Source organism: Mytilus californianus, unplaced genomic scaffold, assembly GCF_021869535.1.
Source record: "Mytilus californianus isolate M0D057914Y unplaced genomic scaffold, xbMytCali1.0.p SCAF_7, whole genome shotgun sequence".
NCBI classification, from domain to species: Eukaryota; Metazoa; Mollusca; class Bivalvia; order Mytilida; family Mytilidae; genus Mytilus; species Mytilus californianus.
The window spans coordinates 85,641,591-85,655,919 of NW_026262723.1; the positions used below are offsets into that span (position 1 = coordinate 85,641,591).

General features: G+C 31.1%; 1 protein-coding gene across 2 annotated transcripts in view; it reads left to right on the forward strand.

The window, feature by feature from the left end:
* The window catches only part of LOC127707699 (ubiquitin carboxyl-terminal hydrolase 7-like), a 46,914-nt gene that overhangs the window by 22,917 nt on the left and 9,668 nt on the right, over positions 1 to 14,329 (forward strand). For both annotated transcript variants that reach the window (XM_052212376.1, XM_052212375.1), the window contains exons 14-25: positions 30 to 139; positions 1,096 to 1,249; positions 2,092 to 2,236; positions 2,831 to 2,900; positions 5,802 to 5,933; positions 6,208 to 6,271; positions 6,759 to 6,860; positions 7,191 to 7,290; positions 7,995 to 8,087; positions 9,156 to 9,223; positions 12,060 to 12,214; positions 12,774 to 12,941. In XM_052212376.1, coding sequence (XP_052068336.1) covers positions 30 to 139; positions 1,096 to 1,249; positions 2,092 to 2,236; positions 2,831 to 2,900; positions 5,802 to 5,933; positions 6,208 to 6,271; positions 6,759 to 6,860; positions 7,191 to 7,290; positions 7,995 to 8,087; positions 9,156 to 9,223; positions 12,060 to 12,214; positions 12,774 to 12,941 — 1,361 coding nt within the window. The remainder of the gene's footprint in view (positions 1 to 29; positions 140 to 1,095; positions 1,250 to 2,091; positions 2,237 to 2,830; positions 2,901 to 5,801; positions 5,934 to 6,207; positions 6,272 to 6,758; positions 6,861 to 7,190; positions 7,291 to 7,994; positions 8,088 to 9,155; positions 9,224 to 12,059; positions 12,215 to 12,773; positions 12,942 to 14,329) is intronic.

Here is a 14,329-nt window from a genome sequence, read left to right on the forward strand (position 1 = left end):
TTTACCTGTGTTTATTCTTTATTTTGCAGGAAGCTGAGAAAGGTGTTATCTTTGTAAGCTTTCCACCAATTCTTCATCTTCATCTTCTCCGATTTATGTACGATCCAATGGCAGATGCCTATGTTAAAATTAATGAAAAGTAAGGTTTATGTTTGTGTACAGAGATTTTATAATTTGAATGATAATGTATTGGAAGGTATAGATGTCAAGTAAGATGTGGATATTGAATATTTAGTTAGAAATTGAAACATTTTCCATCTGTACATGTACATTATTTTGTGGTAAAATATTCAGTGCTTGAAAACAGCTTTCTATAATTTATGTCATGATGGTGTTATTTTCACATATCAATTTCTTGATGCAGGCATTCTTCTATTTATTTCATAGTAAGGTAGCTTGTTACTCATGAATGATATTAAAATTAATTTGATTCAACATATAGAATTGCAGTACCTTGTTCGAGTTAAGTTTTCAGAAACTTTACAATGAAGAATCTTTTTGCAGGGAATTGTGGAGACATAAAAATTGAATTCAAATTCTACAGTTCAAGCAATGCCAGCTTCTATCGGTTCCTTGAAAAAGTTTTAAGTATTTGGCAATTTAAGAATAAGGATTTTGGATGTTAGTTGTTCAGTAAGTTAAGTGTTTAGATCTAGGTGTTCTATTATCTAACTGTAAAAGTATGATATGTGAGACTGCATAGAAGTTTTCAGTCATTAAATGAATAAATTCTTATGGCTAAGAAGAAGTTACATGCTATAGCAACACAAACATATTGACATTGTGTCACATACTAAACGTCGGAGAACAACATTCTAAACAACTAATTAGATGTGAATTACATATTTTTTTGAACTAATGATCTATATTTTGTGTTTATACAAATGCCTTAATTTTGTCATATTTGGCCATAACAATAGTATTTTGGTTAGAAATGCAGCCTTACTAATCTCTATGCAGGACACACTAAAGCAAAATGGTACTCAACTTCAACACTTTGCATATTGCAGCAAGTACATATCTTTCTTCTTATATAACTAACTGTATACCTCCCAATCTCAACATCAAACTTATTTAATAATTGTATATTTTCAGATTTGAATTTCCAGAGAGACTGTGTCTAGATAAATACCAAAATAAGAAAGAGAAAACACCTGCCAATTATGTATTACATGCAGTGCTTGTACATAGTGGTGACAACCATGGGGGGCATTATGTTGTATATATTAATCCTAAAGGAGATGGCAAGGTATGTGATCAAATATAAAGCAAATACAACTAACTCATCTCTCAAAACTTCTTAAATGTGCATAAATGTCTATTCTCAAATTATTTATGAAATAGCCTGTGCAAAGCTTTTAGGAAGTCATTATTGAAAATAGCAGTGTCCACTCTATGCCATTTTATTGCATCAATCAAATTTTAATGTTGTGCTTCTAGGAATTGATAATTTGCTATCACTGTTGATTAAGAGGATAAAACTGATTATTTATGCTCCTGGTAAAACATTGCAGAGTCTAATGCTGCTGCTTTGTCCAAAACAATTAGTTTCTGGCAACTTTTATTTGAATCTAAACTTGTATTGTTAGTAAAAACATAGCCAAATAGGTTTTATTGTAAAGCTCTGACAAATGTGTAATTGAGGTATAATATTTACATTTCAACAGTATTGGTTTCATTTAAAAACTTGATTGGATTTTCATAATCCTGCCATTAAATGGAAAATATGCTAACATTACTTAATCAGTTTTAGTCCTGGAAAGCATGTTATATTTATTGGTTTAAATTTGCTTTGAACTAGCTTTCATTAGCTGTGAGCACTTTTAGATCTGTATTTTTTGCCTTTTTTGGTTTTAGCTGTTTTCTATTGAATGTATAGATTAGTGGTTAGATCTGTTATTATAATGTCACCTAAAACAAAACTGATAGCAAAGGGACATTGAACATTCATTATTTTGTTGAAAGTTATTAGTGATGTAACTCTAATGACTCCTATAAAGGGAATGTTAGGACAAACTCATGTTGACCAGAATGATATAATTAACATTTGTGGTCAGTTTTAGAATATTTTAGAATTTATTTTATTTTCAGTGGTGCAAATTTGATGATGATGTAGTTTCACGGTGTACAAAGTCTGAAGGAATAGATAACAATTTTGGTGGTCAGGATGAAGAAATGAATGTAAAACATTGTACAAATGCATATATGTTGGTGTATATAAGAGAATCCTGTATGAGTAAGTAAATAGACAGACTGGCAGGCATTAATTTGACCATGAATTTTCACAATTATGTCAATTATGTTTCTTTGATGTCAGAGTTATTTCTGCAGAATTTTTGAAAAACGTGAAATCAAATATCCCGGAAAATACTTATTTATCTGAATGCACAAAAATTGGTACCCACGAAAATAAAAGGAATCCACAGTATTGATCCATCTGTCAGACACTTACTTTATGTTTGCTGATATTATGATAAATGAAAAAACTTATTTTTGTCATACTTTTCTCATGAACTACAGAACAGAATGATTTCATCAGTAGTTTGACAGTAATGAATTGTAACTTGTGAGAGTTTTTTGTATCTACTTCCTGTTTGCCCATACTTTGAGATTTCCAACATGCTGAATGAAAACAAATTTTTTGGTGCACTTTTCTAAAGAACGGTCTCTGGATCAGTTAAGACACCTACTTCCTGTTTAGATAGTATAATGCATGCAAATGTTGTTTTAGTGTAGAACAAAAGTTTTGATGCCAATATATTGTGTATATACATATTATTTTGTATGAATAGTTATTCCCTTGTAATGGTGAACTTTTGCTTTTTTCCAGATGATTTACTTGTAAGCGTGAATGAAAAAGACATTCCTGAATCATTGGTTGAAAGATTAGCTGAAGAAAGGTATTTAAACATTGATAACACCTTCTATCAGTTACCTTTCTATGAATGATTGGTTGACCTTTGCACAGGTGGGATATAAATGTGAAAGTAGTGGTTATATCTGCTGTGCTAAATGTTTGATACAGCAGTTTTACTTTCAGACATACCTTCTGAATATAAATATTGTTTTTTAGCCACAATCATTTGGCTTTTGTTCACCAAAGACAATTGTTGCTGAACCTTCATGATGTTAAGTTATTGATGTTCTAGCTGAGCCTTCATGATGTTAAGTTATTGATGTTCTAGCAGAGCCTTGCCTGCATTGTGTTATTTGAACATTTCATTTATAAACATTTCAGTAATAGATATAAACATTTCAGTAATAGATATAAACATTTCAGTTATAGATGTAAACATTTCAGTAAATAGATGTCAACATTTCAGTAATAGACGTAAACATTTCAGTAATAGATATATATAAATTAACATTTCAGTAAAAGATATAAATATAGTACACATATACCGAAGTTTAAATATCTCATAATTTGGGAATTAAGTATGCAAACATTGGAGTGAAAATAAACAGAATGGCATGAATTCTAAATGGATTATGAGCATGTGCGTCAAAATGGTAAGCATCTCCAGTTAAATGATTCCAAAGTCACATCAACTTTATAAGTTTAAAGTAACATGACAATACTGGTCATTATTCAAATTGACATAGTGGAAATATGACATCTATGGCAGAGTTGAAATGTTATTAGTGAATTGAGAATTGAAACTGTAATGATCAATCATTTTAGGAATAATCTTTAAAGTGAGAACCTTCTGCAGGACAACTGGCAATCCTCATCAATTAAGGTCTGAGTCTAACACACCTCGCCAAGAGCAGGGTTTGAACTCGCAACCTTAAGAGTTGACAGGCTAGTGCTTTCTGTAGATGAACTACTGTTGTTATTATATGACCGCAAAAATTTTTGACATTGGCGTCGTCGTCCGAAGACGCATTGGATTTCGCACAATAATTTTAGTTTAAGTAAATGGCTCTCTATGAAATTTTACCATAAGGTTCAATACCACAAAAGAAAGGTTGGGATTGATTTTGGGGGTTATGGTACCAACAGTTAAGGAATTAGGGGCCAAAAAGGGGCCAAAAATAAGCATTTATGTAACTTCCAGACTATAACTTGTTCTCTGAAATTATACCACAAGTTTCCATACCACAAAGGGATGGTTAGGATTGGCTTTGGGGGGTTATGGCTCAAACTGTTTAGGAATTAGGGGCAAAAAAGGGGGAAAACAAGGGTTTCCTGGTTAATGGACAACTTGTGGGGGGCATTTTTTTTTTTTCTTTCAGATTTCAGAATTTTTTTTTTTTTAAATTTGCAAAAAAAAGAGGGGGGGGGGGGGGTCGGGGGTCAATACGCAACAGCATAGTGTATTTCACAAAAGCAAAAAATAAGGGGGGTACATTTTTTTTTGTTTTTTGTTGGGGGGGGGGGGGGGTCAATTCGCAACAGCATAGTGTATTGCATAAAAGCAAAAAATTGAATATAAATTCAAATCATATAACCAATTCTTAGTTCTTTGACTACAGTTATTCAGTGTCAGAAACCTATTATGTGTCAAATATTCAATTACAATACAAATTCAGACCTGTATCAAGCGCGAATATTGTGTCCATTTTCACCCCAACTGGTTAGGGTTGGACCTCTGCGGTCGTATCCAGCTGTGCTCAACAAAGCATTTTATTCAACATTCTATTTGTGTAGTCTATCAGTTACTATAGTTTAAGTGGTTGTTTTGATATTCTGATTCTCACTAATTGTACAATAAGAAACGTATCTGCATTGTGTTGTTTTATGCAGGGTTTCCAATAAATATTTGTGCCAGCCGGACATTTTTTTTGTCTTATTTCGATTTTAATCCCTTAAGACTAAGTAACAAAAGGAAATCATGGTTATCAGTTGGGCATCATATAAACAATGATTGACATAAAAACGATTTTAAACTTGACTTTTGATACAAATTCGATGTACTGACATAAACTGTTAGATTGACAGTGCATCATTCGAAGTGTCATATAGCGTACTAATATCTGCCTTAGAATCTTTATTTGGGCAAAATTACGTTGTCAAAAACTTTACTTTTGTTTTTAGAAGGCACATTTTCTTATACTGGATGTTGACTTAACAATGTTAAAACACGGACCACAGACGGAAACGTAACATCCGTGTCATTTACAAGGCACGATTGAGTTCAAGTAGCTCTTTCAACGATATTTCTTCAAGAAAATAAATGTTAGATAAAGGTATCAAGGATAATTTTAGCATTTTTGAAGAATTCTGATGCATAATTAAATCTCACACCTGTGCACATGTGTGTACTAGTTTAAACAACATGGTTCTTACAATTTTTCGCTTAAAACCTTTATAACTGTCTTTTTAAATTTTTAATCAAATCATATTTATATAAGTATTTTTGATAATCTAAATCTTTTTGACTAAATTAATTAAATGCAAACCGCTAAAATTTATGAAAATAACTTTAAATAGACCGATCAATGTCACTCCGGTACATATTAGTTTACCTGTCACCTGAACAGGTAAATTTCAACTCTCAGACAACTAATTAACCTTGATTGTAATGAGAAGATATTAAAGTAGGTTTGTTTTCATAGTACTTATTCACCATGTCACTTTAGTGACGGGAAATGTGGCTGTTCAAGGAAAAAGGTCAGGTCAAAAAGATCGCAAAAACTTCAATTTTTTTCTGAATTATGTTAAAATGGCAAACCCACGTTTAATGTCCGTTTCAGGTTTGGCACAACAAGTTATAATTATAATTCATAATTATAATGTGCTGTTTTTTCTTACGCCATATGTACATATTATTTTATCTCAAGTTTTTTTTTTATTATAGGAGACTAGAAGCACAGAAGAGGAAAGAGCGAACAGAAGCACATTTATATATGAACATTCAGGTTGTGACTGATGATAATTTTAATGGACATCAGGGAAATGATCTCTTTGATGGTGATAAAATTAACTTCAGGTAAGTTTGCTTTTGAAAATATTGGAATTGTTATATATTTAGTAATAATTATGTGTGAAGTAACCAAACCTTTAGAAAGATTTAAATTTGTTAAAGCTGACAAGATAGCAAACAGTTTATGATGAAATGATTAATTATTGTTATATGTATAAGAATTTATATTAAGTTTTGCAATCCTGCAATTATTTTTATAGCAAAGTGTTAAAAATGGCAGAATCTAAAATGTTATGTAAATATGTATTTAAGTATGACTAGACTATTTGGTCTATTTCAGAAACTTTAAAGTTAAAAAGTCAGCCACAGTTTTAGAATTTATGCACATGTTAGCAGATAATATGGTAAGTTTTAAGGTATAGCATTGTGTGTCATCAGAATTGCAAACAGGGGATAACTTGCATTAATCAACATTCTTTGATTCAGCAATCAGACTTGTGTATTTAAATAAATCAGACTTGCGTAAAAGCTTTACCAGCATTTTGTGGTGTGATAATTATTATATTTCGTGGTGTTTAGCATTTTGAGGAAGGGAGACATATTGTTTTATCCCAAATTTTTCTTGTTCTATACAACTTTGTGTTCCAGAACTTTTTTATCTTATAATTTGACATTTTGTTTAGAACTTTTATGACCTACATTGGACGTCAAGGTATTTTCTTCAAGTGGCTTTATTATATTTGGTGGATGAATGCAACATCTTTAAGATATGTTTTATTAGAATTTATTGAGTAGATTCAATTTTAGATCTTTTGACTATGTGATATACAATATTATTAGAACAAAGCCATCCTACAAAAATTAATATTGGTTTTACGTTATTATTTACAGAAATACCCGGTTACACAGATACGGCCTTGGCCATTCCAATTTCGTCAGAATCAAACCTACCGACCTACTTTACTGGATTTAGAAGCTAATCTTAATAAATCTGTAAGTGAAATTCCAGCAATGATTATACATTGTGTGTTTAGTCTATTTTTATCATTGAAAAATAGTTGCGAATTGTACTTGTGCATTGTGATTTTAAAAAGATAAAAAAGAATGAATGAAGAAAAAAAGATTTGCATATTAAGAAAAGCAAAAATTCAACATTTTTATTGTCATATTTATATAATAGGGGTTATTGAATGATATGGAAATATTGCTTTGTACAAAAAGAACTTTAATTATCACATAGCTTAACATTGATAACAACAAAAGTGTACTAAAGCTACTGATGATGACATAAAATGTATTTATGTCTGTATGCTTGTATTACAGGTTCTTGATGTTGCTGATAATGAAAATCCATGGACAGTATTTGTAGAAACATTGAACCCTGAAAGTGGTTTAAAAGAACTGCCACAGTTTGATAAAGATAGTATGTATAGCCAAAGCGACTTTGGAAAAAAAATCAGAAAGCTGTAGGAAATGTTAAATCAATGAAAAATTAACAAACTATGCTTGTAGTTGCATAATATTTAATTTGACAACTTATTATGGTTTTTTATACAAGTGCATACACTGTTGTAATATGCATATAAAACATATTTTATGGATCATGCTGTATAAAGCATATAAAACATATCTAATGGATCATGTTGTAAAACTGAGTTATGCATATAAAAAATATCTAAAGGATAGTGTTGTATAAATGAATTATGCATATAAAAATATTTAATGAATCATGTTTAAATGATTTATGCATATAAAAGATATCTAATGGATATTGTTGTATAAATGAATTATGCATATAAAAATATCTAATGGATCATGTTGTTTAAATGATTTATGCATATAAAACATATCAAATGGATATTGTTGTATAAATGAATTATGCATATAAAAATATCTAATGGATCATGTTGAATAAATGAATTATGCATATAAAACATATCTAATGGATAGTGTTTTATTAATGAATTATGCATATGAAAATATATAATGGATCATGTTGTATAAATGAATTATGCATATAAGAAAAATTGTCAATGCATACAACACACAACATTTTTATGATGATTTAAATTCTAGAAATATGATGCACAAACTCATGGTTTATTGAAATTATCTTTTAATCTTCAGGTGATGTTCTGATATTTCTTAAACTGTACGATCCAAAGAGGAAAACGATATCCTTTTGTGGACATACATATGTTCCAATAACAGCTAAAACAGGTACTTTACAAATTAGTGTTAACAATTATGTACAGCTCCGAATCTTTTCTTTTTTCTGTGATATTTTATCTTATCTGTTATTTATTAGCCTAGTTGATTTTTTATCTGTTATATAACAGGTAACAAACATGTTTTCTGACTTTAAATTTCAAGTTAGAATTGATAAATATTAAGAGTAAAAGGTATATGAGTTGCATGTAAATGAAACTTTTCAAAGATATATTGGGAAGTAACCATGTTTACAAGTAATACTACTTTTATTGCTGTTCTTTGTCTTGACTAGTTGTAGTCATTTAATATTTAGCTAAAATAACTTGCATTCTTCAGTAAAGTCAAACAGTCCTTTGGATTGACTTTAGTACAATTGTATATTCATTGTTAGCCACTATAAATGTTTTAATGGTATATATATATATATAGGAGATATCAATAAATAGCAGGTTATGTCTTCCAACAAACCTTTCCATTTGTAGCCTGAACAATCACTAACTTTAAGTTAGACAACCAAAGAGAGCCATAAAGACGGTTCAAGGAAAATTTGGCAATTGCTTAAAATGACATAGATTAGATTACCTAAATGATTAAAGACACAAATTTGCTTTTGAACAGATATTTTTGTGAACAAATTTGTAAATGTCTGCATTTAAACAGAGCCTTTAGTTTTTGTACAGTCACAAACATTTGTGGTTGTATTAGTATATAGCTGGCATCTGTTAATTTGTTTTTCATATTTCTTTCAAAATTGCCTTTAAAATATTTTTTTTGTCTATTTGTTAAGAAATGCAGACAAAGTTTGATTATTGAGCTCCTTGCCCTTTCTATTGTCAAATTACCAACAAGAATTCAAAAGTATTTGTTTAAAACACTACAAGTTATTGAGATAAAATTTTTCTAAAAGGTTGGAATAATTATTTTACTAAAGTATAATTGATAGGGAGGTAAGTTCTTGATACTTGTCCTAGCTCATTATGCATATTAAAGTTGTAGATAATGAATGAATTGTTGCATATTTAATGAAATTACTCAAATAGATACAGATCACAATTCAACTTAAGTTGTTTATTACAGCGGAGTTGTTACCAGATTTATGTAGGAGAGCAGGCTTTCCAATTGGTACACCACTGTTGCTGTTTGAGGTAACTTGTCTGATACATACTAAATACTAACACTGATTTATTCACTTAAACAATAAATGTATACACAACAAATATCTATATTCATTAGAGCTTCACACATCATATTTTATGGATGTTTTGACTATTGAACCATTTTTATACGACAGCAAAAAATTTTTGTGGTCGTATATTGGTATGACGTTGGCGTCGGTGTCTTCGTCGCCGTCGTCCGAAGACACATTGGTTTTCGCACTCTAACTTTAGTTTAAGTGAATGGATCTCTATGAAATTTTACCATAAGGTTCAATACCACAAAAGGAAGGTTGGGATTGATTTTGGGGGTTATGGTACCAACAGTTAAGGAATTAGGGGCCAAAAAGGGGCCAAAAATAAGCATTTTTGTAACTTCCAGACATAACGTGTGTGTTAGTGTATGGATCTCTCTGACATTGTACCACAAGGTTCCATATCACACAGGGAATGCTGGGATTGATTTTGGGGGTAATTGCCTCAAAATATTAGGAATTAGGGGCCAAAAAAGGGGCAAGAAACAAGCATTTTTCTAGTTTCATGACAATAACTTGTGTGTAAGTGTATGGATCTTTCTGAAATTGTACTACAAGGTTCCATATCACAAAGGGAAAGCTGGAATTGAGTTTGGGGGTAATTGCCCAAAACGTTTAGGAATAAGGGGCCAAAAGGGGGCCAAAAATAAGCATTTTTCTAGTTTCCAGACAATAACTTGTGTTCAAGTGTATGGATCTCTCTGAAATTATACCACAAGGTTCCATATCACACAGGGAATGCTGGGATTGATTTTGGGGGTAATTGCCTCAAAATATTAGGAATTAGGGGCCAAAAAAGGGGCAAAAAACAAGCTTTTTTCTAGTTTCATGATAAAAACTTGTGTGTAAGTGTATGGATCTTTCTGAAATTGTACTACAAGGTTCCATATCACAAAGGGAAAGCTGGAATTGAGTTTGGGGGTAATTGCCCAAAACATTTAGGAATAAGGGGCCAAAAAGGGGCCAAAAATAAGCATTTTTCTAGTTTCCAGACAATAACTTGTGTTCAAGTGTATGGATCTCTCTGAAATTGTACTGCAAGGTACCATACCACAAAGGGAAGGCTGGGATTGAGTTTGGGGGTGATGAATCATAAGGGGGTTCAAAAAATTGGGGGGGGGGGTTTCCTTTTTTTTCTTTTTTTATCTTTTAAAATTTTCCATTTTAAGTTGGTTATTTCTGTTTTATATTTAAAAGCAAATAATAATGATATGGTAGGAGATACACACCAAACAGGATGTGTAAATTATTATATAATAAGTATTGTGCAATAGCAAGAAATTTTCAATTGCACAGTATTGCACAATTAATAGCAAGAAATCTTCAATTGCACAGTATTGCGCAATAGCAAGAAATCTTCAATTGCACAGTATTGTGCAATAGCAAGAAATATCCAATAGCACAATATTGCGCAATAGCAAGAAATTGTCAAATGTACAGTATTGCGCAATAGCAAGAAATATTCAATTGCACAGTATTGTGCAAAAGAAGATACTTCGTTTAAAATTGTTATTTCTTGACCAATTTCAATGGGTTTTTTTTCTTGAATTCTTGGGGTTCTTTAATATGCTGATTCTAACCGTGTATTAAGTTTTTTGATTTTGCGCCCTGTTTTTAAATTGGTCCACATTGAGGTCCAAAGGGTCCAAAATTAAACTTTGTTTGATTTCATCAAAAATTGAATTATTGGGGTTCTTTGATATGCCGAATCTAACCGTGTATTTAGATTTTTAATTTTTGGTTCCGTTTTCAAATTGGTCTAGATTAAGGTCCAAAGGGTCCAAAATTAAACTTAGTTTGATTTTAACAAAAATGGAATTCTTAGGGTTCTTTGATATGCTGAATCTAAACATGTATTGAGATTTTTGATTATGGGCCCAGTTTTCAAGTTGGTCCAAATCGGGGTCCAAAATTAAACTTTGTTTGATTTCAACAAAAATTGAATATATGGGGTTCTTTGATATGCTGAATCTAACCATGTATTTAGATTTTTGGTTTTTGGGCCCCATTATCAACTTTGTCCACATTGAGGGTCAAAAGGGTCCAAAATTAAACTTTGTTTGATTTCATCAAAAATTGAATTCTTGGGGTTCTTTGATATGCTGAATCTAACCATGTATTTAGATTTTGGATATTGGACCATAATAGGTGAATGTCCTATTTAAAATTTAGTTCTTAGACTACATTCATTCTGTGTCAGAAACCTATGCTGTGTGAAATATTTAATCACAATCCAAATTCAGAGTTGTATCAAGCTTGAATGTTGTGTCCATACTTGCCCCAACTGTTCAGGGTTCGACCTCTGCGGTCGTATCAAGCTGCGCCCTGCGGAGCATTTTATTTTAGTGTATAATAAATGAAACTAAAAACAAAAACAAACTATGAAAAAGAAATTGTGTTTTTTACTGCAACTTGGAAGAAAATTTTTAGAAACACAGCATTATCATGTATAATAGTATATTCAGCCTCTAAAACTGAGTTTCATAGTATTCTTTGAAACTTAAAACAGAAGATTTAAATTAATTCATTTAAGTTAAAAATTAACAGGGGTTTTGGAACCTAAAATAATCAGTCTGACCTTCTATGAATTATGTTGTTCTTATTTGACAATATTTTTACAGTTTGCTGAAATTTAATACTGAAATTTCTAAAAGTTTATATACTTGGCATTCAAGATTGAATTTCTGTGGTCACATGGTTATCTAGATGTGTTTGATAATAGGCCGTATTTCAAGGTATTTGTAAAATTAATGTTTTTGATTGTGCTGGTATTTAGATAGTGTTTTTTACAGGAAGTAAAACCAAATATGGTAGAGAGGATAGAAAGTCATGATTTACCTATAGAAAAATCTTTAGAAGAGCTTATGGATGGTGATATTATTGTCTTTCAAAAAGATGGGATGGACATACATCAGTATGACCTTCCTACTGCTAGGGATTATTTCAAGTAAGTGTTGTACAATTGTTTTTAATAGAAATATTTATGACATTTGTATTTTTGCTACAAGAACTTGTGAAGTTAATCTGTTGCTAAATTAAGATACATCTGATATATTGAAACGCACTGTGCAACAACATGCATTTGTTCAATATAACTGCAAAATTTTAAAACTTCCGAAGTATGTTAGAAAAAATAACTGGAGGAAATTCAATGTCACATTTTATAGTAGGTGCAATAGCATAATTGTAGGCACATATTTATACCCCACACCGAGAAAGAGGGTGAGGGTTATACTGCTTTACCTCTATCTGTTCTCCCATGAAAATTATTTAGTAAATTGCATTATTCTAGGAACTATAAAAAGAGCTTATACATTTAAACATCCATAGCTCATCAACTCCCTGTTCAACTAATACTAGTGTAATAGTGGGGATATTAACTTACACAGTACATCTGTTTTTTGTTTATATATTTTGAATATGTAATGCAATATATTGTTTGTCATAAGTATTTCAATATTTAAACATTTTCACTATAAACTCATATTACAGTTACTATTTTTTAGAGACTTGTACTATAGAGTAGAAGTGATATTCTGTGATAAAGCAATCCCAAATGATCCAGGATTCTCATTAGATCTGTCTCTTAGAATGAACTATGAACAGATGGCCAATGCTGTAGCAACATATTTACAAACGGATCCTTATTTACTACAGTTTTTCAAACCTCAGAGGTATGGTTGAAGCTTCTTTATATTGAGAAATACATAAATTGGGTATTTTTTTTTATTGGTTTTAAATTTGCATGCAACTAGAAAATGTTGGACTGCATCTGAATATCAAATAATGACACATTAATTCATGATTTCTTTTTACCCCAAGATGTATAATGAATTAATTATTTAGCAAACAGTTGTGTAAAAATAAAGGCCAAATTTAGCTTTATATTCATAATTGTGAAGATGTTCTATGGTAAAATCTCCTATTTCAATGTTTAACATACTACACAAACACTCGATGAAATTTTTCAGAAAATCATGAATGCCTTGCCCCTATCATATTGTGTATTGATAAAACAGATAATTTGGCTGCAATGACAGAATCAGTACATGCACAAAAATATTGTACAACAAAGTGTTCTAACCAGGCCGTTTAAGTGCTGCGTTATCCACCTCTATCACATTTAAACACTTTTTCATTGGACAGAGAGTAGCACTATTGATTTTTAGTCCCCTACCGACGAAGTCGAAGGGGACTTTAGGTTTGCACTCCGTCCGTCTGTCTGTCTGTCCGTTTGTCAGTCCGGCAAATCAGTTTTCCACACTTTTTTTCTTCATGCTTGAAGATATTGATTTGATATTTGGTATATTGTTTTATCATGACAAGTTACAGATCAAATTCGAATTTTGTTCCGGTCTGATAATTTTGTGCAGAGTTATGGTCCTTGGACTTGGAAAATTCACTCAAATATTCAGTTTTCCGCTCTTTTTTTCGTCATTCTTGAAGATATTGATTTAATAATTGGTGCATTGTTTTATCATGACAAGTTACAGATCAAGTTCGAATTTTGTTCCGGTCTGATGATTTTGTGCAGAGTTATGGTCCTTGGACTTAGAAAATTCACTCAAATAATCAGTTTTCCGCACTTTTTTTCGTCATGCTTGAAGATATTGATTTGATAATTGGTATATAGTTTTATCATGACAAGTTACAGACCAAGTTTGAATTTTGTTTCGGTTTGATGATTTTTTTTGCAGAGTTACGGTCCTTGGACTTAGAAAATTCACTTAAATTATTAGTTTTCCGCACTTTTTTTCGTCATGCTTGAAGATATTGACTTAATATTTGTTATATAGTTTACACCATGACAAGCTATAGATCAAGTTAGCATTTTGTTCCAGTACAATTAATTCTTAACAGGTAGGGGACTATGTATTGCCCTGCAATACTCTCAGAATGCTTGTTAAATTTTCTGTACTTACCTGTTCAATTTCAATCATGTGATCACTTGGTTGAATTGTCTGAGAATTGATAGCTGTTGAGGAAAATTTTTCAGATGAAAGTTTTATGAAAACTTTACCTGATGTTTATTACAATTCTGACTGAGCAATTTTGATAATTA